This window comes from Scyliorhinus canicula, chromosome 1, assembly GCF_902713615.1.
Source record: "Scyliorhinus canicula chromosome 1, sScyCan1.1, whole genome shotgun sequence".
NCBI classification, from domain to species: domain Eukaryota; kingdom Metazoa; phylum Chordata; class Chondrichthyes; order Carcharhiniformes; family Scyliorhinidae; genus Scyliorhinus; species Scyliorhinus canicula.
Window position 1 is genome coordinate 212358445 of NC_052146.1, and position 27490 is coordinate 212385934.

Consider the following 27490-nt stretch of genomic DNA (forward strand, 5'->3'; position numbering starts at 1 on the left):
AGCTCTGTACACAGCACTAAGGCCTCTGGTTAACAGCCTACAAAGAAAAAACTGAACTTGGGAACAAGGAGTACAAAGGTGATTTCTTCAGTTATGGTTTTGTCAATTGTGCTGATGCAAATAAGGATGCAAAGCCCATGTGTGTTATATGCAGGGAAGTACTGGCAAATGAGAAAAGTTCCAGATTTTGAAAGAGAAGTGGTGGGTGAAAAATTCTTTTTGAGTTTGAGACCCCAGAGTGAGTTATTAACTTACGGCTGATTCCAAATTAAAAGACTACACTGCTGTAGCTGACCTGTGATACCACATTAAATACACAGCAAAAGCCCATGAGGCTGTCAGCATTCTGGAATAGCATCTCCCAGGAGTGTGCAGTAAAACAAACTATTTTGTTGCTGTTGCCCTTACGACCACCTACATGTGCGAGGTTAAAATCTGCACAAAGGAACTGGTTGAAGTCTGGACCTGATATGTGCATTGCCCTCTCCCCCTGGAAACCTGATTGAAGTGAGATTGTGAGGACCAAGCAAGCTCCCCTTTCATATTAAAGGGACGTGAATGTAGCGTGCGTCATGCAGGTCGGCCGTCATGGGTCGCGAACGTCAGCCGGTTGGCAAGAGTGGTTCTTGGAGAAAAAGTTTGAAAAACATTGCTCTAGCGGATACAAACTGAACCTCTCCAACCTTTCCTCATAAGTCAGAACATGCATTCCTGTTATTAGTCTAGTAAACCTTCTCTGAACCTCTTCCAACAAATTTACATCTTTCCTTAAATAAGGAGACCAATACTGTACACAATACTCCAGATATGGTCTCATATGATGCCCTGTACAACTGAAGCATAACTTCTCTACCTTTGTAATCAATTCCTCTCGCAATAAACAATAACATTTTATTAGCTTTCCCAATTACTTGTATATCAACCTTTCATGGTTTTTGCACTAGGATATAGAGGAACTCTACAATCTCACCATTTAGATAATGTGCCTCCTCTTTATTCTTCCTGCCAAAATGGACCATTTCACATTTGCCTATGTTATACTCCATTTGCCAGATCTTTGACCACTCACTTAACCTATATATGTCAATGTAGCCTCCTAAAGGCCTGTTCATAATTTACTTTCCTACCTACCTTTGTGTCATCAACAAATTTTGCAACAAGACTTTCAATCCCTTCATCTAAATAATGTTTAACTTGTAAAAAGTTGAGGCTCCAGCACTGATCCTGTAGCACACCACTCATAGCATCCTGCTGACCAGGAAAAACATGTTTATGCCAACTCTGTTTCTTGTTAGTTACCCAATCTTCTATCTGTGCCAATAGAAAATAACTTTTGATGTGGCCCATTGTTAAATGGATTCAGGGCGGCCCCCACTCTTCTTGATGCCAGGTCCCTCAACCAGGCACTGAGTGACACCAACCGACTAGCAACCCTAACACGTTTTGCTTGTTGGGCTCCCCACATGGCAAGATTGGTTACGACCAGTGGCAGTGGGATGAGGCCCTTAAAGGGGCAGTAATTATCCACTTAACTACCCACTGAAGGAACCCAATTGGTGGTGGGGCGGAAACGTCATTCACAATCCTTCCCACCACGGCCTTAATGAGGACGGAGGCAGGAAGGTGGCACGGACCCCACCTGATACCCTTCCATCTGATTAAATGCTCCCCACCACCAAACTCACCATGAGGGATTAACTTCTGTCATTGTACCAGAACTTCTTTTTGAACTTTGTCAAAACATAATGAGACTACAAGACCTGGGGGCAGAAGTAGACCATTCAGCCCATCGAGTCTGCTCCACCATTCCGCTCGATCATGACTCATCTGATACGATAATCCCAACTCCGCTTTCCTGTCTTATCTGCATTACCCTTGATGATTAAAAATTTGCTTTTATAAAACATTATTTAAAGCCACCAACCATATTTTAATACATAACACTTACTGAATTAAAATAAAGGATTTTTGTGAAATGTTACATGCAACAGGGCTACCATTGGTATGGAAAATGCAAGTTGTACCCTAAACATTGCTCATCATCAATACACCACTTGGTGCAGGAATAAGGTCTAATTTCCCGACGTTGGCTATTCTGCACGGCTACAATATCAACTTGAGTTCTGAATTTGGATGAAAGCTAGTAATGTCCCACAACTCAGAATGCTGCCACTGTGAGTAGTCCCAGCATTTTCTGTTTGGCTTTATAATAAATAATTAGCTTTGCCATCTCCACAAGATAATGTTTTAAATCATGAAACGTTTATTTAATTCTCATTATTAATTTACATTTTTCTACTTGTCCTGAGAAATCCACATGTTGCTGGAAGCCTTCGCATTGTGTATCATTTGAAGCCTATACATTTCCTGTTTGAATGTTTCCTCACTGTCTTGTCTGCCTGTTGTTTTTATATGTTTCTGGGATAGTTTGATTTTTACTTGTTAATTCTTCCATTCAAGCAACGATCTGACTTTTTCTTCAATATTTATAGCAGGTCTAATTATATAAATTTGTGAACAAGAGCAGCAATCAGTGGGAAACCAAGTTTCCCTTACCCTTGGGCCAATCCAAATTGACTCCAAAATTGGACAGAAACTATGGAAAATCAAGGCTAAGTCTAACTTTTCATTTTACATTATTACAAAATCAGCACTCTAACTCAGGAAGCACATTAGCTGGGTTGAATTTTACTTGCAAAAATGGCACGGGGATTTGATGAGTGACATCCCTGATGACTTCCTTCCAGAATACCATAACACCAGCATTGGGAAGGGTGGCACATTGCTCACATGCCAAGAGTCCAATTGAACACTTATGTAGCCAATGAAAGGCTTCTTTTCACCTCCTCTGGCATTCTACCAGCCACTGGAGGCAGTCTGCTGCATGGGGGGACTGCCTGATGAATCCTGGTGGCCTCCCTTCAGAGTCTGGTGTGTGTGTGGGTACAATTTAGCCCATGGAGAGAGCCCTTAGTGGCAATGGCCAACCCAAGTGAAAAACCACCCCTGCCCTCGGTGATTTCCTCCCTCGCATCTGCCCTGGACACGAGTGCCTGCCTGACTGGCCCTCTGCCCCCAGCACACACCCCCCCCCCCCCCCCAAAGACCCACTTATCTGACTTTGAGGCTGCACAGCCCTTATCCTGTCGGTCCATATCCAGCAGTGTCCACCATTAGTCACAGTACTGCTAAGGCTGTTGGGTTGTTGGTCCTCTGACTGGCTGGTAGCTCTCTTGGGGGAAGTCCACCATCCTTAACAGCCATTTAATTGGCTGCTGCTGTCAAGATGTGACCCTGGGTCTCACTGACCACTTTCAGCCCCAGTGGTGGAATCCTGCCATCCACATAAAATCCAGTCCTTTATCTCATTCTCCAGCAATTAGTCCAGAATTGGAGATCCAGTAAAATCAATGGTAACAATCTCAACTGGGATGGTTAATTTTTCCACATCCATTGAGTTTAAACTCGAATAGCTTTTGCTGCCAGGTTGGACTATGGATTAAAGTTTACATCTGTCTTTGCTGTTCTGGAACTGAGCTAAATTTAATTTAGGACCCTAAATACGCTATCCATCAGACTTCAAACGCTTGGAATCATAGAATGGTATAGGAGGCCATTCAGCCCATTGTGCCTTTGTCAGCTGTGCTATCCAATTAGTCCCACCCCCTCTCCTTTCCTGGTGACCTTGCTACCTTTTCCCAATCGTGTACCTTTCCAATTCCCTCTGGAAAGTCATGTTTAAATTGCATTTCCGAGCACTGCACACAGGCTTTAATATCTTCCGCAGCTCTAGTCCGTGTTGAGCCATCAGGAAAGAGCTTTGCGCCTGACCGTGTGATAAAGGCAAGGTCATTGTTGAGGCTGCTCAAGGTGGAGGAGTGCTTCCCTAGCAACCCCTGCAGTGGTGCCTCGTTGTGTCTTCACTTAGGCAGACCCTCGGGATCGAGGATGACTTTTTATTTCATTCACTGAGGGGCTGTGGGTCCTGAGGTGACTGAGAAGTCTGATACTGGTGTGTATCGCGGCAGGAGCTGACCAACTCATACGCCAAGCGTTGAGTAGTTGTCCCATTGACTACTGGACCAAATGGTGCATTGGTGTGAAAAGGCAGTTACCTCCATCCTGCTTCAATGCCCAGCTGTTCTTCCTATCTCTATAGGGTCAGTGCTGTAACATAGTCTGCTGCTGGAGTCCAGGCAGAGCATTGGTGAGTAGATTCTTGGGTGAATGGATGATATCTAAACCTCAATGTGGTGAAAACTCCACCAAACAATCACAAACCAGCACAGGACAAACCGAGCGCTGCTTCGTCCAACAACAGTATCCACCCCCTTGTGAAACTCGGGGCGGTTCTTTGTCTCCTTTCCGAAGCGGAATATATTTCCGATGTTGGGACTGGCTGGGTCCTCCACAAGCTCTGTGTACCAATGAGTGTTTGTCTGTGGGGAGAAATGCGTCAGAGCCCTTGCTTGAGGTGACACATACCAGTGGATGGGGAAGATTCTTCAATGCGCGGAGTGTGGAGGAGCGGCTACTTCATCTCGGGTCGTCTCTCCAAGTCTGAGTCACCTTGTGCCGCAGGAGAGCAAAGGGGCTCGGTCAGAATGATTAAACTCGGAGGACACCCCGAAATCAGGGTCTAGAGTGACGAACATAAAGACCTGGAGGAACAAACTAGCTCCAGCTTTGGTAAGGAAATTAACTTCAGTCGCCCAGTGCCTTTGCAGGGTGCACATTTCACAATCGTGTTATTGTTATTATTCTTTGTCAAAACATTGAAATGTTTACAATTACATGTTGCAAAATGTGAAGTTGTATTCCTTCTGAAGTTTGATTTCTTCAGCGTGTCAGTAATTGAATTGCATGGAAAAGGCTGGAGAACTCAGTGGGAGGAATTCTAAATACACCTCATCAAAAATTAGATTCAAAACAATATATTGAGCAGAATAATATAAGGGTTCGCTTTAAGTTTTTATTCATCTTATTCGCGTGGTAAGACTATCTCAACGCACTGTCCATCAAATATATAAATTAATGTAGACATCTTGATGTTGCTGTTAAAAATCTTTAATCGTTAAACGTTGTAAAATCACTAACTGTAACTGCACACTTGCTAAGGTCGCAGTTTAAGGTAATCTTACTGCCTTTTTTCTGCAGTATGTTTTGACCAGATGTATGACTAGTGTAACCAGGTACTAACTGCTCTATCTCTAATGTATAGATATTCCAGCTCTCTGCCTCAAGTATTTTCATCTTTCACAAGGCAGGACTAAAGAGCGATTTTTTTGTTTTACAATGAGCGACCAATGCGGAGACTTTGCTGAAGTTTATCAGCCCTTCCCCGACCAGCTGGAGTTGAGAAATCTGCTTCTATCCAGGAATGTGAGCTGCGGGGATTGGGACTACGACATTTCCCGGTCTGAGAAGCAGGATTTCACGGTGGACACGACTTTCGGAGCGGCGAGGATAGTGGTGGGGGTGACCCTGGTCTGCATCATGTTGGTCTGCGGAGTGGGCAACTTTATCTTCATCGTCACCCTGGCTCGCTACAAGCAACTGCGGAACCTGACCAACCTGCTGATCGCCAATCTGGCCATCTCCGACCTGCTCGTGGCCGTGGTCTGCTGTCCCTTTGAGTTCGATTACTATGTGGTTAAACAGCTTTCCTGGGAGCATGGCCACACACTGTGTGCCTCTGTCAACTATCTCCGCACCGTCTCACTCTATGTGTCCACAAATGCCCTTCTGGCCATTGCAATAGATCGGTAAGTGTGTGCCCACCTGATTGCTCAGAGTCACGGTATCCCATACACAGCCTGCTGACTGTGTGGGTACACATTGTAGCTGAGAGCGGCTGACATTTGGCAATCGGTGTATTTAGATTGAAGCAATATAACATTTCTTTCACAGTGCATTTTGCATTTGGAAACTCCCTCTATTAAAAACAACCAAAGCTGTGAGAGTGATTTCCGTCTCGCGTTTTTCACAGCTGCCAGCACGTTTAATCCCTTTCATTTCCTTATCTTGTAATCTCGGAAATGATGAGATAGAAAGAGTTACATGTGTTAGCAGTCACCAGGAAATAGCCAAACCTCTCCCCGTCTCCTCACCCCAGGGATCCACTGTACTGCCCCGTCCCTGGGATCCACCGTATCTCACCGTCTCCCCACCCCAGGGTACCACTATCTCTCCCTGTCACAGGAATCCACCATCTCCCCCAAAAAGGAATCCACTATCTCTCCCTGTCACAGGAATCCACCATCTCCCCCAAAAAGGAATCCACTATCTCTCCCCATCACAGGAATCCACTCTCTCCCCATCAGAGGAATCCACTATCTCCCAATTTCACAGGAATCCACCATCTCCCCCAAAAAGGAATCCACTATCTCTCCCCATCACAGGAAATCCACTCTCTCCCCATCAGAGGAATCCACTATATCTCCCTGTCACAGAAATCCACTATCTTTCCCCGTCACAGGAATCCACTATCTCTCCCCATCACAGGAATCAACTATCTCTCCCCATCACAGGAATCCACTATCCCTCCCCATCACAGGAATCCACTATCTACTATGTGATGGAGAGGGGGAGATATTGTGGATTCCTGTGAATTGGAGAGAGTGGATTCCTGTGATGGGGAGATATAGTGGATTCATGTGATGGGGAGAGAGTGGATTCATGTGATGGGGAGAGAGTGGATTCCTGTGATGGGAAAGATAATGGGTTCCTGTGATGGGAGAGATTGTGGATTCATGTGATTGGGAGAGATCATGGATTCCTGTGACGGAGAGAGGGTGGATTCCTGTGATGGGGAGAAATAGTGGATTCCTGTGATGTGGAGAGTGGATTATTGTGATGGGGAAAGATAGTGGGTTCTTGTGTTGGGAGAGATGGGTTCCTGTAATGGGGATAGATCGTGGATTCCTGTGATGGGAGAGATAGTGGATTCCTGTGATGTGGAGAGATAATGGATTCCTGTGATGGGAGAGATCATGGATTTGTGTGATGGGAGAGATAGTGGATTCCTGTGCTGGGACAGATAGTGGATTCCTATGATGGAAAGAGATTGTGGATTCCTGTGATAGGGAGAGATAGTGGATTCCTGTGATGGGAAGAGATTGTGGATTCCTGTGATGGGGAGAGTGTGGATTCCTGTGATGGGGAGAGATTGTGGATTCCGGTGATGGAGAGATTGTGGATTCATGTTATGTGGAGAGATCATGGATTCCTGTGATAGGGAGAGATCTTGGATTCCTGTGATGGGGAGAGGGGAGATATTGTGGATTCCTGTGAATTGGAGAGAGTGGATTCCTGTGATTGGGAGATATAGTGGAATCATGTGATGGGGAGAGAATGGATTCCTGTGATGGGAAAGATAGTAGATTCCTGTGATGGGAGAGATTGTGGATTCATGTGATGGGGAGAGAGTGGATTCCTGTGATGGGGAAGATAGTGGATTCATGTGATGGGAGAGATTGTGGATTCCTGTGATTGGGAGAGATAGTGGATTCCTGTGATGGGGAGGAGGTGGTCTCCCCTCTCCCCATCACAGGAATCCATAATCTCTCCCATCACAGGAATCCACAATCTCTCCCATCACATGAATCCACTATCTTCCCCATAACAGGAATCCACTATCTTCCCCATCACAGGAATCCACTCTCTCCCATCACAGGAATCTACTATCTCTCCCCATCACAGGAATTCACTATGTCTCCCAAGAACAAACAAAGAAAACTACAGCACAGGAACAGGCCCTTCGGCCCTCCAAGCCTGTGCTGACCATGCTGCCCATCTGAACCAGAATCTTCTACACTTCCTGGGTCCGTACCCCTCTATTCCCATCCTATTCATGTATTTGTCAAGATGCCCCTTAAATATCACTATCGTCCCTGCTTCCACCACCTCCTCCGGCAGCGAGTTCCAGGCACCCACTACCCTCTGTGTAAAACACTTGCCTCGTAAATCTCCTCTACACCTTGCCCCTCGCACCTTAAACGTATGCCCCCTAGTAATTGACCCCGCTACCCTGGGAAAAAGTCTCTGACTATTCACTCTGTCTATGCCCCTCATAATTTTGTAGACCTCCATCAGGCCGCCCGTCAACCTCCGCCGTTCCACAGAGAACAAACCGAGTTTATTCAACTGCTCCTCATAGCTAATGCCCTCCATACCAGGCAACATCCTGGTAAATCTGGATTATTTCCACTATTTCTCCCCTCTCCCCAACACAGGAAGCCACAATCTCTCCCATCACAGGAATCCACTATCTTTCCTAACACAGAAATCCACTCTCTCCCCATCACAGGAATCCACTATCTCTCCCCATCACAAGAATCCAAGATCTCTCCCTATCACTGGAATCCACGATCTCTCTCCATCACATGAATCCACTATCTCTCCCCATCACAGGAATCCACAATCTCTCCCCATCACAGTAAGCCACTATCTCTCCCCATCACAGGAATCCACTCTCTCCCCATCACAGGAATCTGCTATTTATCGCCTCTCCCCATCAGAGGAATCCACAATCTCTCCCCTCTCCCATAACAGGTATCCAAAATCTCTCTCTCACAGGACTCCACTATCGGTCCCCATCACAGGAATCTACTAACTATCCCCATCACATGAATCTACCATCTTCCCCATCACAGGAATCCACACTCTCACCATCACAGTAATCCACTATTTATCCCCTCTCCACATCAGAGGAATCCACGATCTCTCCCCTCTCCCATAACAGGAATCCACAATCTCTCCAGCACAGGACTCCACTATCTCTCCCCACCACAGAAATCCAGTCTTTCTCCATCACACAAATCCACACTCTCGCCCATTACAGGAATCCACTATCTCTCCCCATCACATGAATCCACCATCTGTCCCATCACAGGAACCCACCATCTATCCCATCACAGGAATCCACTCTCTCCACATCACACAAATCTATGATCTCTCCCATCACAAGAATCCACAATCTCTCCCCATCACAGGAATCCACTATCTGTCCCATCACAGGAATCCACTATCTCTCCCTCTCCCCATCACAGGTATCCACAATTTCACATCACAGGAAACCAAAAACTCTCCATCACAGGAATCCACTCTCTCTTCCCACCACAGGAATCCATCATCTCTCCCAATCAAAGGAATCCACTATCTCTCTACATCACAGGAATCCACTATCTGTCCCATCACAGGAATCCACTATCTCTCCCTCTCCCCATCACAGGTATCCACAATTTCACATCACAGGAAACCAAAAACTCTCCATCACAGGAATCCACTATCTCTCCCATCACATGAATCCACTAACTCTCCTCAGGACAGGAGTCCACTCTCTCTTCCCACCACAGGAATCCATAATCTCTCCCAATCAAAGGAATCCACTATCTCTCTACATCACAGGAATCCACTATCTCTCTCCTCTACCCATCACATGAATCCACTCTCTCCCCATCACAGGAATCCACAATCTCTCCCCTTTCCCTTCACAGGAATCGACTATCTCTCCCATCAAAGGAATCCACTGTCTCTCCCCATCACAGGAATCTACTATCTCTTCCATCACATGAATCCACTATCTCTCCTTTCCCGATCACAGGACTCCACTATCACTCCCATCACAGGAAACCACAACCTCGCCAATAACATGAATCCACTATCTCTCTCATCACAGGAATCCACTCTCTCCCCATCACAGGAATACACTGTCTCTCCCCATCACAGTAAGCCACTATCTCTCCCCATCACAGGAATCCACTCTCTCCCCTTCACATGAATCCACTATTTCTCCCCTCACCCCATCACAGGAATGCATGATCTCTTCTCATCACAGGAATCCACTATCTTTCCCATCACAGGAACCCAATCTCTCCCCATCACAGTAATCCACAATCTGGAGCATTTTGGAGGTAGTGACCACAATTCTGTGACTTTCACTTTAGTAATGGAGAGGGATAGGTGCGAGCAACAGGGCAAGGTTTATAATTGGGGGAAGGGTAAATACAATGCTGTCAGACAAGAATTGAAGTGCAGAAGTTGGGAACATAGGCTGTCAGGGAAGGACACAAGTGAAATGTGGAACTTGTTCAAGGAACAGGTACTGCGTGTCTTTGATATGTATGTCCCTGTCAGGCAGGGAAGAGATGGTCGAGTGAGGGAACCATGGTTGACAAGAGAGGTTGAATGTCTTGTTAAGAGGAAAAAGGGAGACTTATATAAGGCTGAAGAAACAAGGTTCAGACAGGGCGCTGGAGGGATACAAGATAGCCAGGAGGGAACTGAATAAAGGGATTAGGAGAGCTAAGAGAGGGCATGAAAAATCTTTGGCGGGTAGGATCAAGGAAAACCCCAAGGCCTTTTACACATATGTGAGAAATATGAGAATGACTAGAGCGAGGGTAGGTCCGATTAAGGACAGTAGCGGGAGATTGTGTATTGAGTCTGAAGAGATAGGAGAGGTCTTGAACAAGTATTTTTCTTCAGTATTTACAAACGAGAGGGGCCATATTGTTGGAGAGGACAGCGTGAAGCAGACTGATAAGCTTGAGGAGATACTTGTCAGGAAGGAAGATGTGTTGCGCGTTTTGAAAAACTTGAGGATAGACAAGTCCCCCGGGCCTGACGGGATATATCCAAGGATTCTATGGGAAGCAAGAAATGAAATTGCAGAGCCGTTGGCAATGATCTTTTCGTCCTCGCTGTCAACAGGGGTGGTACCAGAGGATTGGAGAGTGGCGAATGTCGTGCCCCTGTTCAAAAAAGGGAATAGGGATAACCCTGGGAATTACAGGCCAGTTAGTCTTACTTCGGTGGTAGGAAAAGTAATGGAAAGGGTACTGAGGGATAGGATTTCTGAGCATCTGGAAAGGCATTGCTTGATTAGGGATAGTCAGCACGGATTTGTGAGGGGTAGGTCTTGCCTTCAAGTCTTATTGAATTCTTTGAGGAGGTGACCAAGCATGTGGATGAAGGTAAAGCAGTGGATGTAGTGTACATGGATTTTAGTAAGGCATTTGATAAGGTTCCCCATGGTAGGCTTATGCAGAAAGTAAGGAGGCATGGGATAGTGGGAAATTTGGCCAGTTGGATAACAAACTGGCTAACCGATAGAAGACAGAGAGTTGTGGTGGATGGCAAATATTCAGCCTGGAGCCCAGTTATCAGTGGCGTACCGCATGGATCAGTTCTGGGTCCTCTGCTGTTTGTGATTTTCATTAACGACTTAGATGAGGGAGTTGAAGGGTGGGTCAGTAAATTTGCAGATGATACGAAGATTGGTGGAGTTGTGGATAGTGAGGAGGGCTGTTGTCGGCTTCAAAGAGACATAGATAGAATGCAGAGCTGGGCTGAGAAGTGGCAGATGGAGTTTAACCCTGACAAGTGTGAGGTTGTCCATTTTGGAAGGACAAATATGAATGCGGAATACAGGGTTAACGGTAGGGTTCTTGGCAATGTGGAGGAGCAGAGAGATCTTGGGATCTATGTTCATAGATCTTTGAAAGTTGCCACTCAAGTGGATAGAGCTGTGAAGAAGGCCTATGGTGTGCTAGCGTTCATTAGCAGAGGGATTGAATTTAAGAGCCGTGAGGTGATGATGCAGCTGTACAAAACCTTGGTCAGGCCATATTTGGAGTACTGTGTGCAGTTCTGGTCACCTCATTTTAGGAAGGATGTGGAAGCTTTGGAAAAGGTGCAAAGGAGATTTACCAGGATGTTGCCTGGAATGGAGAGTAGGTCATACGAGGAAAGGTTGAGGGTGCTAGGCCTTTTCTCATTAGAACGGAGAAGGATGAGGGGCGACTTGATAGAGGTTTATAAGATGATCAGGGGAATAGATGGAGTAGACAGTCAGAGACTTTTTCCCCGGGTGGAACACACCATTACAAGGGGACATAAATTTAAGATAAATGGTGGAAGATATAGAGGGGATGTCAGAGGTAGGTTCTTTACCCAGAGAGTAGTGGGGGCATGGAATGCACTGCCTGTGGTAGTAGTTGAGTCGGAAAATTTATGGACCTTCAAGCGGCTATTGGATAGGTACTTGGATTAGGGTAGAATAAGGGAGTGTAGGTTAACTTCTTAAGGGCAGCACGGTAACATTGTGGATAGCACAATTGCTTCACAGCTCCAGGGTCCCAAGTTCGATTTCGACTTGGGTCACTGTCTGTGTGGAGTCTGCACATCCTCCCCGTGACTGCGTGGGTTTCCTCCGGGTACTCCGGCTTCCTCCCACAGTCCAAAGATGTGCAGGTTGGGTGGATTGGCCATGAAAAATTGTCCAAAATGCTATGATTAACCTAGGACAAAAGTTCGGCGCAACATCGTGGGCCGAAGGGCCTGTTCTGTGCTGTATTTCTCTATATCTATATCTAATCTCTCCCCATCACAGGAATCCACAATCTCTCCCCATCACAGTAATCCACTATCTCTCCCACTCCCCATCACAGGAATACACCTTCGCTCCATCACAGGAATCCACAATCTCTCCCCATCACAGGAATCCACAATCTCTCCCCATCACAGGAATCCACTATATCTCCCCATCACAGGAATCGACTCTCTCCCCATCACAGGAATCCACTATACCTCCCCATCACAGGAATCGCCTCTCTCCCCATCACAGGAATACGCTATTTTTCACCTCTGCCCATCAGAGGAATCCACGATCTCTCCTCTTCGCATAACAGGAATCTACAATCTCTCCATCACAGGACTCTACTATCTCACCCCATCGCAGGAATCCCCCATTTTCCCCATGACAGGAATCCATTCTCTCCCCATCACAGGAATCCACTGTCTCCCCATCACTCAAATCCACAATCTCTCCCATCACAGGAATCCACGATCTCTCCACATAACAGGAATCCACAATCTCTCCTTCACCGGAAACCACAATCTCTCCCCATCACAGGAATCCACACTCTCCCCATCACAGGAATCCACTATCGTCCCATCACAGGAATCCACTATCTCTACCATCATAGGAATCCACTATCTCTCCACATGACAGGAACCCACGATCTCTCCCCATCACAGGAATCCACTATCTCTCCCCATCACACAAATCCACAATCTTTCCCATCGCAGGAATCCACTATCTCTTTCCGTCACAGGAATCCACAATCTCTTCCGTCACACAAATCCACAATCTCTCCCAATCACAGGAATCCACTATCTGTCCCATCACGGGAATCTACCATCTACCCCATCACAGGACCCCACTATCTACCCCATCACAGGAATCCACTATCTATTCCATCACAGGAATCCACAATCTGTCCGAGCACAGGAATCCACACTCTCTCCATCACACAAATCCACTATCTCTCGCATGACAGGAATCCACGATCTCTCAACATAACAGGAATCCACTATCTCTCCTCATCACAGGAATCCACTATCTCTCCCATCACAGGAATCCACTACATCTCCCCATCGCAGGAATCCATGATCTCTCCCCATCACAGGAATCCACTCTCTCTCCCCACCACAGGAATCCTCGATCTCTCCCCATCACAGGCATCCACTATCTCTCCATCACAGGAATCCACTATCACTCCCCATCAGTAGAATCCACTCTCTCCCCATCACAGGAATCCACAATATCTCCCCATCACTGGTATCAACTATCTCTCCCCTTTTCCCATCACAGGAATTCAGTATATCTCCCCTCTCCCCATCACCGGAATACACTATCTCACCCCTCTCCCATCACAGGAATCCACTATCTCTCCACACCACAGGAATCCACTGTCTCTCCCATCACAGGAATCCACTATCTCTCCCATCACAGGAATCCACTATCTTTCCCATCACAGGAATTCTCTCTCTCCCCAACACAGGAATCCACGATCTTTCCCCATTACAAGAACCTACTATCTCTCCCCATCACAGGAATCCATGATCTCTTCCCATCACAGGAATCCACTTTCTCTCCCATCACAGGAATCCACTATCTCTTCCATCACATTAATCCACTATCTCTCCTTTCCCTATCACAGGAATCCACTATCTCTCCCCATCACAGGAGTCGATTATCTCTCCTCACAGAAGTCCATGATCTCTCCCCTCTCCCCATTACAGTAATCCACTATCTCTCCTCTCCCCATCACAGGAATCAGCTATCTCTCCTCTCCCCATCACAGGAGTCGACTATCACTCCCATCACAGGAATCCACTATCTCTCCCATCACAGGAATCCACTATCTCTCCCATCATAGGAATCTACTATGTCTCCCATCACAGGAATCCACTATCTCTCCCCATCACAGGAATCCACTCTCTCCCCATCCCAGGAAACCACACTCTCTCTATCACAGGAATCCACTATCTTCCTGAATATGTCAGGTGGGTTGATTTTCGATGTTGACTGAAACTGGATGCAGGGAGGCTAGAAACAAACGTCCGACACCGGAGATGATCCAACACAGTTTTATTTAAACTATGAACTGCTGTACATGTTCAGCTGTAGGTTGACACTCTACTAATCCTAATGTCGACCTCTTACAGGCTCGACCAGACCTACTAGCTACCACATGGCAATAATGTCCACTGACTTGTGCACTCCGACTGTCTCAGTGTCTGGGTCCCAAAAAGAGCGGGAGTCTTAATGCCCTGTGGGCTTTATAGTTGTGGTGTCTTGTCTGGTGATTGGTTGTTATGTGTTGTGTGTTCATTGGTCATCCAATGTGTCAATCACTGCCTGTCTGCATCTCATTACATACATGAGTGGATATTATGACACTCCTCTTCACATGAATAGCTCTCCCCAGCGCAGGAATCAACTATCTAAAGTCCAAAGATGTGCAGGTTGGGTGGATTGGCCATGAAAAATTGCCCTTAATGTCCAAAATTCTATGATTAACGTAGGACAAAAGTTCGGCACAACATTGTGGGCCGAAGGGCTTGTTCTGTGCTGTATTTCTCTATCTATCTCCCCATCACAGGAATCCACTATCTCTCCCCATCATTGGAATCCACTATCTCTCCCCATCACAGGAATCCACTCTCTCCTCATCACAGGAATCCACTCTTTCACCATCACAGGAATCCAACTATTTCTCTCATCATAGGAATCCTCAATATCTCCAATCACAGGAATCCATGATCTCTCCCCATCACAGGAATCCACTATCTCTCCCCATCACAGGAATCCACTATCTCTCCCCATCACAGGAATCCACTATCTCAACATCACAGGAATCCACTATCTCTCTCATCACATGCATTCACCATCTCCCCCCCTCCCCATCACAGGAATCCACTATATCCCCATCACAGGAATCCACTATCTCTCCCCATCACAGGAATCCACTCTCTCCCCATCCCAGGAAACCACACTCTCTCTATCACAGGAATCCACTATCTTCCTGAATATGTCAGGTGGGTTGATTTTCGATGTTGACTGAAACTGGATGCAGGGAGGCTAGAAACAAACGTCCGACACCGGAGATGATCCAACACAGTTTTATTTAAACTATGAACTGCTGTACATGTTCAGCTGTAGGTTGACACTCTACTAATCCTAATGACGACCTCTTACAGGCTCGACCAGACCTACTAGCTACCACATGGCAATAATGTCCACTGACTTGTGCACTCCGACTGTCTCAGTGTCTGGGTCCCAAAAAGAGCGGGAGTCTTAATGCCCTGTGGGCTTTATAGTTGTGGTGTCTTGTCTGGTGATTGGTTGTTATGTGTTGTGTGTTCATTGGTCATCCAATGTGTCAATCACTGCCTGTCTGCATCTCATTACATACATGAGTGGATATTATGACACTCCTCTTCACATGAATAGCTCTCCCCAGCGCAGGAATCAACTATCTAAAGTCCAAAGATGTGCAGGTTGGGTGGATTGGCCATGAAAAATTGCCCTTAATGTCCAAAATTCTATGATTAACGTAGGACAAAAGTTCGGCACAACATTGTGGGCCGAAGGGCTTGTTCTGTGCTGTATTTCTCTATCTATCTCCCCATCACAGGAATCCACTATCTCTCCCCATCATTGGAATCCACTATCTCTCCCCATCACAGGAATCCACTCTCTCCTCATCACAGGAATCCACTCTTTCACCATCACAGGAATCCAACTATTTCTCTCATCATAGGAATCCTCAATATCTCCAATCACAGGAATCCACGATCTCTCCCCATCACAGGAATCCACTATCTCTCCCCATCACAGGAATCCACTATCTCTCCCCATCACAGGAATCCACTATCTCAACATCACAGGAATCCACTATCTCTCTCATCACATGCATTCACCATCTCCCCCCCCTCCCCATCACAGGAATCCACTATATCCCCATCACAGGAATCCACTATCTCTCTCATCACATGAATTCACCATCTCCCCATCACAGGAATCCACTATATCCCCATCACAGCAATCAACTATCTCTCTCCACTCCCCATCACAGGAATCCACTCTCTCCCCATCACATGAATCCACAATCTCTCCCATCTCCCATCAAAGGAATCAACTATCTCTCCCATCACAGGAATCCACTAACTCTCCCCATCACAAGAATCCACTATCTCTCCCCATCACAGGAATCAACTGTCTCCCCATCACAGGAATCCAAATCTCTCCCATCACAGGAATCCACTATCTCTCCCATCACAGCAATCCACTATCGCCCCATCACAGGAATCCGCTATCTCTCTCCATCACCGGAATCCACTATCTCTCCCTTCTTCCATCACAGGAATCCACTATCTCTCCTCATCACAGGAATCCACTATCTCTCCCATCACAGGAATCCACTATATCTCCCCATCACAGGAATCCATGATCTCTCCCCATCACAGGAATCCACTCTCTCTCCCCACCACAGGAATCCTCGATCTCTCCCCATCACAGGCATCCACTATCTCTCCATCACAGGAATCCACTGTCACTCCCATCACATTAATCCACGATCTCGCCCATCACAGGAATCCACTATCTTTCCCATCACAGGAATTCTCTCTCTCCCCATCACAGGAATCCACGATCTTTCCCCATTACAAGAACCCACAATCTCTCCCCATCACAGGAATCCACTATCTCTTCCATCACGTGAATCCGCCATCTCTCCTTTCCCTATCACAGGAATCCACTATCTCTCCCCATCACAGGAGTTGATTATCTCTCCTCACAGAAGTCCATGATCTCTCCCCTCACCCCATTACAGTAATCCACTATCTATCCTCTCCCCATCACAGGAATCAGCTATCTCTCCTCTCCCCATCACAGGAGTCCACTATCACTCCCATCACAGGAATCCACTATCACTCCCATCACAGAATCCACTATCTCTCCCATCACGGGAATCCACTATCTCTCCTATCTCATGAATCCACTATCACTCCCATCACAGGAATCCACTATGTCTCCCATCACATGAATCCACTATCTCTCCCCATCACAGGAATCCACTCTCTCCCCATCCCAGGAAGCCACACTCTCTCTATCACAGGAATCCACTATCTCTCTGGATATGTCAGGTGGGTTGACTTTTGATGTCGACTGAAACTGGATGCAGGGAGGCTAGAAACAAACGTCCGACACTAGAGATGATCCAACACAGTTTTATTTAAACTATGAACTGCTGTACATGTTCAGCTGTAGGTTGACACTCTACTAATCCTATTGACGACCTCTTACAGGCTCGACCAGACCTACTAGCTACCACATGGCAATAATGTCCACTGACTTGTGCACTCCGACTGTCTCAGTGTCTGGGTCCCGAAAAGAGCGGGAGTCTTAATGCCCTGTGGGCTTTATAGTTGTAGTGTCTTGTCTGGTGATTGGTTGTTATGTGTTATGTGTTCATTGGTCATCCAATGTGTCAATCACTGCCTGTCTGCATCTCATTACATACATGAGTGGATATTATGACACTCCTCTTCACATGAATTGCTCTCCCCATCGCAGGAACCAACTGTCTAAAGTCCAAAGATCTGCAGGTTGGGTGGATTGGCCATGAAAAATTGCCCTTAGTGTCCAAAATTCTATGATTAACGTAGGACAAAAGTTTGGCACAACATTGTGGGCCGAAGGGCTTGTTCTGTGCTGTATTTCTCTATCTATATCCCCATCACAGGAATCCACTATCTCTCCCCATCATAGAAATCCACTATCTCTCCCCATCACAGGAATCCACTCTCTCCTCATCACAGGAATCCACTCTTTCACCATCACAGGAATCCACTATCTCTCTCATCATAGGAATCCTCAATATCTCCAATCACAGGAATCCACAATCTCTCCCCATCACAGGAATCCACTATCTCTCCCCATCACAGGAATCCACTATATCCCCATCACAGGAATCCACAATCTCTCTCATCACATGAATTCACCATCTCCCCCCTCTCCCCATCACAGGAATCCACTATATCCCCATCACAGGAATCAACTATCTCTCTCCTGTCCCCATCACAGGAATCCACTCTCTCCCCATCACATGAATCCACGATCTCTCCCATCTCCCATCACAGGAATCAACTATCTCCCCATCACAGGAATCCACTAACTCTCCCCATCACAAGAATCCACTATCTCTCCCCATCACAGGAATCAACTGTCTCCCCATCACAGGAATCCAAATCTCTCCCATCACAGGAATCCACTATCTCTACCATCACAGCAATCCACTATCGCCCCATCACAGGAATCCACTATCTCTCTCCATCACCGGAATCCACTATCTCTCCCTTCTTCCATCACAGGAATCCACTATCTCTCCCATCACAGGAATCCACTATACCTCCCCATCACTGGAATCCATGACCCCTCCCCATCACAGGAATCCACACTCTCTCCCCACCACAGGAATCCCCGATCTCTCCCCATCACAGGCATCCACTATCTCTCCATCACAGGAATCCACTGTCTCTCCCATCACATGAATCCACGCTCTCTCCCATCACAGGAATCCACTATCTTTCCCATCACAGGAATTCTCTCTCTCCCCATCACAAGGATCCACGATCTTTCCCCATTACTAGAACCCACTATCTCTCCCCATCATAGGAATCCACGATCTCTCCCCATCACAGGAATCCACTTTCTCTCCCATCACAGGAATCCACTATCTCTTCCATCACGTGAATCCACCATCTCTCCTTTCCCTATCACAGGAATCCACTATCTCTCCCCATCACAGGAGTCGATCATCTCTCCTCACAGAAGTCCATGATCTCTCCCCTCACCCCATTACAGTAATCCACTATCTCTCCTCTCCCCATCACAGGAATCAGCTATCTCTCCTCTCCCCATCACAGGAGTCCACTATCACTCCCATCACTTGAATCCACTATCTCTCCCATCACAGGAATCCACTATCTCTCCCATCACAGGAATCCACTATCTCTCCCATCACAGGAATCCACTATCTCTCCCATCACAGGAATCCACTATCTCTCCCATCACAGGAATCTACTATGTCTCCCATCACAGGAATCCACTATCTCTCCCCATCACAGGAATCCACTATCTCTCCCCATCACAGGAGTCGATCATCTCTCCTCACAGAAGTCCATGATCTCTCCCCTCACCCCATTACAGTAATCCACTATCTCTCCTCTCCCCATCACAGGAATCAGCTATCTCTCCTCTCCCCATCACAGGAGTCCACTATCACTCCCATCACAGGAATCCACTATCTCTCCCATCACAGGAATCCACTATCTCTCCCATCACAGGAATCCACTATCTCTCCCATCACAGGAATCCACTATCTCTCCCATCACAGGAATCCACTATCTTTCCCATCACAGGAATCTACTATGTCTCCCATCACAGGAATCCACTATCTCTCCCCATCACAGGAATCCACTATCTCTCCCATCACAGGAGTCGATCATCTCTCCTCACAGAAGTCCATGATCTCTCCCCTCACCCCATTACAGTAATCCACTATCTCTCCTCTCCCCATCACAGGAATCAGCTATCTCTCCTCTCCCCATCACAGGAGTCCACTATCACTCCCATCACAGGAATCCATTATCTCTCCCATCACAGGAATCCACTATCTCTCCCCATCACAGGAATCCACTATCTCTCTCATCACATGAATTCACCATCACCCCCCTCTCCCCATCACAGGAATCCACTATATCCCCATCACAGGAATCAACTATCTCTCTCCTCTCCCCATCACAGGAATCCACTCTCTCCCCATCACATGAATCCACGATCTCTCCCATCTCCCATCACAGGAATCAACTATCTCCCCATCACAGGAATCCACTAACTCTCCCCATCACAAGAATCCACTATCTCTCCCCATCACAGGAATCAACTGTCTCCCCATCACAGGAATCCAAATCTCTCCCATCACAGGAATCCACTATCTCTCACATCAAAGCAATCCACTATCGCCCCATCACAGGAATCCACTATCTCTCTCCATCACCGGAATCCACTATCTCTCCCTTCTTCCATCACAGGAATCCACTATCTCTCCTCATCACAGGAATCCACCATCTCTCCCATCACAGGAATCCACTATATCTCCCCATCACTGGAATGCATGATCCCTCCCCATCACAGGAATCCACTCTCTCTCCCCACCACAGGAATCCTCGATCTCTCCCCATCACAGGCATCCACTATCTCTCCATCACAGGAATCCACTGTCTCTCCCATCACATGAATCCACGATCTCTCCCATCACAGGAATCCACTATCTTTCCCATCACAGGAATTCTCTCTCTCCCCATCACAAGGATCCACGATCTTTCCCCATTACTAGAACCCACTATCTCTCCCCATCATAGAAATCCACGATCTCTCCTCATCACAGGAATCCACTTTCTCTCCCATCACAGGAATCCACTATCTCTTCCATCACGTGAATCCACCATCTCTCCTTTCCCTATCACAGGAATCCACTATCTCTCCCCATCACAGGAGTCGATCATCTCTCCTCACAGAAGTCCATGATCTCTCCCCTCACCCCATTACAGTAATCCACTATCTCTCCTCTCCCCATCACAGGAATCAGCTATCTCTCCTCTCCCCATCACAGGAGTCCACTCTCACTCCCATCACAGGAATCCACTATCTCTCCCATCACAGGAATCCACTATCTCTCCCATCACAGGAATCCACTATCTCTCCCATCACAGGAATCCACTATCTCTCCCATCACAGGAATCTACTATGTCTCCCATCACAGGAATCCACTATCTCTCCCCATCACAGGAATCCACTCTCTCCCCATCCCAGGAAGCCACACTCTCTCTATCACAGGAATCCACTATCTCTCTGAATATGTCAGGTGGGTTGATTTTTGATGTTGACTGAAACTGGATGCAGGGAGGCTAGAAACAAACGTCCGACACTAGAGATGATCCAACACAGTTTTATTTAAACTATGAACTGCTGTACATGTTCAGCTGTAGGTTGACACTCTACTAATCCTATTGACGACCTCTTACAGGCTCGACCAGACCTACTAGCTACCACATGGCAATAATGTCCACTGACTTGTGCACTCCGACTGTCTCAGTGTCTGGGTCCCGAAAATCGCTGGCTTTTAAAGCAGGCCAAGCAGGCCAGCAGCACGGTTCGATTCCCGTACCAGCCTCCCCGGACAGGCGCCGGAATGTGGCGACTAGGGGCTTTTCACAGTAACTTAATTGAAGCCTACTCGTGACAATAAGCGATTTTCATTTCATTTTCAAAAGAGCGGGAGTCTTAATGTATGGTGGGCTTTATAGTTGTGGTGTCTTGTCTGGTGATTGGTTGTTATGTGTTATGTGTTCATTGGTCATCCAATGTGTCAATCACTGCCTGTCTGCATCTCATTACATACATGAGTGGATATTATGACACTCCTCTTCACATGAATAGCTCTCCCCATCGCAGGAATCAACTATCTAAAGTCCAAAGATGTGCAGGTTGGGTGGATTGGCCATGAAAAATTGCCCTTAGTGTCCAAAATTCTATGATTAACGTAGGACAGAAGTTCGGCACAACATTGTGGGCCGAAGGGCTTGTTCTGTGCTGTATTTCTCTATCTATCTCCCCATCACAGGAATCCACTATCTCTCCCCATCATTGGAATCCACTATCTCTCCCCATCACAGGAATCCACTCTCTCCTCATCACAGGACCCAGTCTTTCACCATCACACGATTCCACTATCTCTCATCACAGGAATCCTCAATATCTCCAATCACAGGAATCCACGATCTCTCCCCATCACAGGAATCAACTGTCTCCCCATCACAGGAATCCCCTATCTCTCCCATCACAGGAATCCACTATCTCTCCCATCACAGCAATCTACTATGTCTCCCATCACATGAATCCACTATCTCTCCCCATCACAGGAATCCACTCTCTCCCCATCCCAGGAAACCACACTCTCTCTATCACAGGAATCCACTATCTTCCTGAATATTTCAGGTGGGTTGATTTTCGATGTTGACTGAAACTGGATGCAGGGAGGCTAGAAACAAACGTCCGACACCAGAGATGATCCAACACAGTTTTATTTAAACTATGAACTGCTGTACATGTTCAGCTGTAGGTTGACACTCTATTAATCCTACTGACGACCACTTACAGGCTCGACCAGACCTACTAGCTACCACATGGCAATAATGTCCACTGACTTGTGCACTCCGACTGTCTCAGTGTCTGGGTCCCGAAAAGAGCGGGAGTCTTAATGCCCTGTGGGCTTTATAGTGGTGGTGTCATGTCTGGTGATTGGTTGTTATGTGTTGTGTGTTCATTGGTCATCCAATGTGTCAATCACTGCCTGTCTGCATCTCATTACATACATGAGTGGATATTATGACACTCCCCTTCACATGAATAGCTCTCCCCATCGCAGGAATCAACTATCTAAAGTCCAAAGATGTGCAGGTTGGGTGGACTGGCCATGAAAAATTGCCCTTAGTGTCCAAAATTCTATGATTAACGTAGGACAAAAGTTCGGCACAACATTGTGGGCCGAAGGGCTTGTTCTGTGCTGTATTTCTCTATCTATCTCCCTATCACAGGAATCCACTATCTCTCCCCATCATTGGAATACACTATCTCTCCCCATCACAGGAATCCACTCTCTCCTCATCACAGGAATCCACTCTTCCACCATCACAGGAATCCACTATCTCTCTCTCATCACAGGAATCCTCAATATCTCCAATCACAGGAATCCACAATCTCTCCCCATCACAGGAATCCACTATATCTCCCCATCACAGGAATCCACTATCTCAACATCACAGGAATCCACTATCTCTCTCATCACATGCATTCACCATCTCCCCCCCCCCTCCCCATCACAGGAATCCACTATATCCCCATCACAGGAATCAACTATCTCTCTCCTCTCCCCATCACAGGAATCCGGGATCTCTCCCATCTCCCATCAGAGGAATCAACTATCTCCCCATCACAGGAATCCACTAACTCTCTCCATCACAAGAATCCACTATCTCTCCCCATCACAGGAATCAACTGTCTCCCCATCACAGGAATCCAAATCTCTCCCATCACAGGAATCCACTATCTCTCTCCATCACTGGAATCCACTATCTCTCCCCTCTTCCATCACAGGAATCCACTATCTCTCCTCATCACAGGAATCCACTATCTCTCCCATCACAGGAATCCACTGTCTCTCCCATCACAGGCATCCACTATCTCTCCATCACAGGAATCCACTGTCTCTCCCATCACAGGAATCCACTATCTCTCCTCTCTCCCTGTCACAGGAATCCACTATCTCTCCCATCACAGGAATCCTCTATCTCTCCCTATCACTGGAATCCACTATCTCTCCCATCACAGGAATCCACTATCTCTCCTCTCTCCCTGTCACAGGAATCCTCTATCTCTCCCCATCAGAGGAATCCACTGCCTCTCCCCGCCTATCCAGTCCCAGGAATCATGTGGAATCCACTGTGCTCTGCTGATCCCGCCGAATACAGTGAAACGCTGGATCAGCCTTGCCATTAAAAAGCATTAAGAAAAGCGAAGGAGAACAATGTTTCGCCGTGGGGCCGTCCCCAGCATTAATGAAAAGGGGAGGGTGCTGGGAACATTCAGCAGGCCAGCCAGCTCCTGTGGGGAAAGAAACAGAATTCCAGGTTGATAACCTTTTCATCTCAATCATTTTCCTCTCTCCACAGACGGTGGCGGAGCTGCTGAGGATTGTTCCGGCATTTCCTGTTTTATTACATTTCAGCTGACTGGCGAACACCACATTTGAGTTTGTGCAGGGAGTGTGAGGAAAGGCCGGGGGAATGGCCATCAGTCCTCTTTCAGCCTGTACAGAGATGATGGGCCCAATGGCCTCCTGTGCCATAACAATTCTGTGATTTTTGTTTGATTCTTTCGTTAATATTTGAAGTTGTGCTTTCCAATAAACTGCTGGGTGGCTATCAGCTCATTTAAACATCCCAAATTTATTGGTTGGAGAAGAAAGATTTTTAAACCCAAATGTGTCTGTGGCATTGGCAATGAGAGATTCCTGTCAAAGTGTTTTACTTACACGATACAGAATTATTATTTTCAAATCTCTCATACAGTTAGATAGTGATGGATTGTTGGGTTATATGGGGATTCATCGCTGTGTTATATGGATGAATACAGTTTACAAATTCATTGTGTACATTTAAACTTTCGATGGTAGAAATAAATTGTTTATACCAGGTGAAAGAATAATTCATAACGTTTGATCAAAAACACCGTCACATTTCTAGGCGTGACTATAACCGCCATCTTTTTAATGATATTGTACAATCTGATTTTCCAACAGTTCATCATTTACTCCAGTTAGCCATTTTCAATCAGTCCCGCATCACAGTGCTTAAAACTATCTGAATTATGGATTTACACACCTTTCCCAGTCTATCTCTGTCGTAAGCAAACCCCAAGTTTTTGAAGTTAAATATTGCACCTGCAATTTATAAAAGCCCTGTACATGCCGTACAGTGGATCATATACAGTGGTGGATCATATACAGTGATCTTATGCAGTGCTTGATCTTGCACTGTGGCTCTTGTACAGTGCTGGCCTTGTATAGTGTAGGGCCTTGTATAGTGTAGGGCCTTGTATAGTGTAGGGCCTTGTATAGTGTAGGGCCTTGTATAGTGTAGGGCCTTGTATAGTGTAGGGCCTTGTATAGTGTAGGGCCTTGTATAGTGTAGGGCCTTGTATAGTGTAGGGCCTTGTATAGTGTAGGGCCTTGTATAGTGTAGGGCCTTGTATAGTGTAGGGCCTTGTATAGTGTTGGCCATTATATAGTGTTGGATCTTGCACGGTGGCCGATCATGTAAAGTGTTTGATCTTATACAGTGCTGCATCTTGTAGTGATGGGTCTTGCACAGTGATGAATGGACCTTGCATGGCGCCGGGTCTTGCACAGTGCATCTAAAACAGTGATCAATCTTGTACTGTGGTAGGTCTTGTACAGTGACAGGTCTTGTACAATGTACCTAATAGAGTGCTTCATCTTGTACTGTGATGGATCCTGCACAGCCCTCGATCCTGCACATCGGATCTAATACAGTCTTTGATCTTGTACGGTGGTGGGTATTGTACAGTGATCAATCTTTTGCAGTGATCAAACTTGTAAAGGGGCTCTAATACAGCGATCGATCTTGTACAGCGGGATCGTATACACTGATGGATTTTGTACAGTGAATCTAATAGAGTGCTTGATCTTGTACACGGATCAATATTGTGCAGTGCTGGATCTTGTACAGTGGATGCTGGATTTTGCACAGTGGATGCTGGATCTTGCACAGTGGATCTAATAAAGTGTTCCAACTTATGCAGTACCCGATATTGGGCAATTCTGGATCGTGTTTCCTGATCTTGTACAGTGCTTGATCTTGTACAATGGTGGGTATTTTAGAGTGATGGATTATCATTGTTATTTCCCTTTGCCACAGGTATTTAGCCATCGTGCACCCGCTGAAACCCCGAATGAAGTTCCAGACTGCCTATTTGCTAATCGGAGTAGCGTGGGTCACCTCCCTTCTCATGGCCTTCCCATCTGCCTACTTCACTGCCGAGACCACCATTCCGCACACCAGAACACAGAACAAGATCTTCTGCGGGCAGATCTGGCCGGCAGAACAGCAGGTTTCCTATAAATCGTACTTCCTCTTCATCTTTGTCCTGCAGTTCCTGGGGCCCTCCCTCAGCATGGGCCTCTGCTACGCACAGATCTCCAGAGAACTTTGGTTTAAGAGGGTGCCTGGTTTTCAGACTGAGCAGATTCGGAAGAGGTTAAGGGGTAGGAGGAAGACTGTATTGGTGCTCATGGGCATATTGACTGTGTACATCCTCTGCTGGGCTCCTTATTACGGCTTCACCATCGTCCGCGATTTCTACCCCACTCTGGTTTTGAAGCAAAAACACTACCTAACAGTCTTCTACATGGTCGAGTGCATTGCCATGAGCAACAGCATGATCAACACCATGTTTTTTGTCACCGTTAAGAACAACACGATGAAATACTTTAAGAAAATGGTTCTGCTGAAGTGGAAATCCACTTCTGCTGGGAGTAGCAAATCAGCTCAAGAGCAAGATGTGAAATCGACTGGGATGCCAGGGTCAGATGACTTAAATCAACTCAAACTCAAATAAAAGCTCCCGATGATGGAGGGTCCAGGAGGCTACTTCACCTGCTTTAGTGTGTTCAGAGACCCAGGGATTTGAGACAACATCGCTCAGTCCTTGTAGCTTTGTCTTGTTTTTCTGATTCATAGTGGAGTGTTTCAAATCTCTTTGCTCATTACATTGCAAATATCGAGCAATCGCTGGCAGAACCTGGCATCAGTTACTCAGAAACAAGTGTTGTAATGTGTTGTATTTCGCCTTGAGTTATTTTTCATCCCTACCCCCACCCCGACCTGCAGTGTGTAGCTATTTCCAGACCAAATTGCAATCGTTATTTATTTATGGTTGGATGTATTGTCAAAATCAGTTGCCCCTACCATTCTTCAGCTAACCAGATTATTCCCATAATTGTCCGCAGAATCAGTAAATATTGTACAGAATTAAAAGTTGATATGGTTAAAGCAAAAACACAAATAAAAGAAATCATAGCAAAAAGTGGATCATTTCTGTGCATGTTTCATTTATATAGTTGAAAGCAATTCCAAGGGAAATTCCTGTAACTATTGTCAGTGAACAATTATTTAATATTTTGAGATGTTGAGGTCTGTGGGTTTAGTGGCCATAGTTGCTTTAGGGAGAGAATTTCATGCATTTCGGGATGTTAAGATATGATTACTAATGATAAAATGCTGGAAATACTCTGTAGATCTGGCAGATTCTATGAATTGAGATAGTTAACATTTCAGATCGGTGATCAGAATGAAAAAGTTAGAAATTTAATAGGCTTTATCTCGGGGAGGGAGGTGGGAAAAATAACAAAAGGGAAAGTCTGCGATAGGGTGGAAGAGGGAACAGAAGAAATAGGAGCCGGAGTAGAAAACCATTCGACCCATCAAATCTGCTCCG

At 46.3% G+C, this 27490-nt stretch overlaps 1 protein-coding gene across 1 annotated transcript; it reads left to right on the plus strand.

Moving 5' to 3' along the window:
- The first annotated feature begins 4387 nt into the window (after nt 1-4387).
- Nucleotides 4388-27079, plus strand: prokr1b (prokineticin receptor 1b). The gene is made up of 3 exons (XM_038807075.1): nt 4388-4689; nt 5222-5765; nt 25912-27079. The coding sequence occupies exons 2-3, from the start codon at nt 5296-5298 to the stop codon at nt 26609-26611; spliced, it is 1170 nt and encodes a 389-aa protein (XP_038663003.1). The 5' UTR covers nt 4388-4689; nt 5222-5295; the 3' UTR covers nt 26612-27079.
- The last annotated feature ends 411 nt before the right edge of the window (nt 27080-27490 follow it).

Coding starts and splice junctions, on each gene's coding strand:
- prokr1b (XM_038807075.1), top strand. CDS start 5,296: ATGAGCGACCAATGCGGAGACTTTGCTGAAGTTTATCAGCCCTTCCCC. Junction 5,766..25,911: donor CTGGCCATTGCAATAGATCG/GTAAGTGTGTGC, acceptor CCTTTGCCACAG/GTATTTAGCCATCGTGCACC.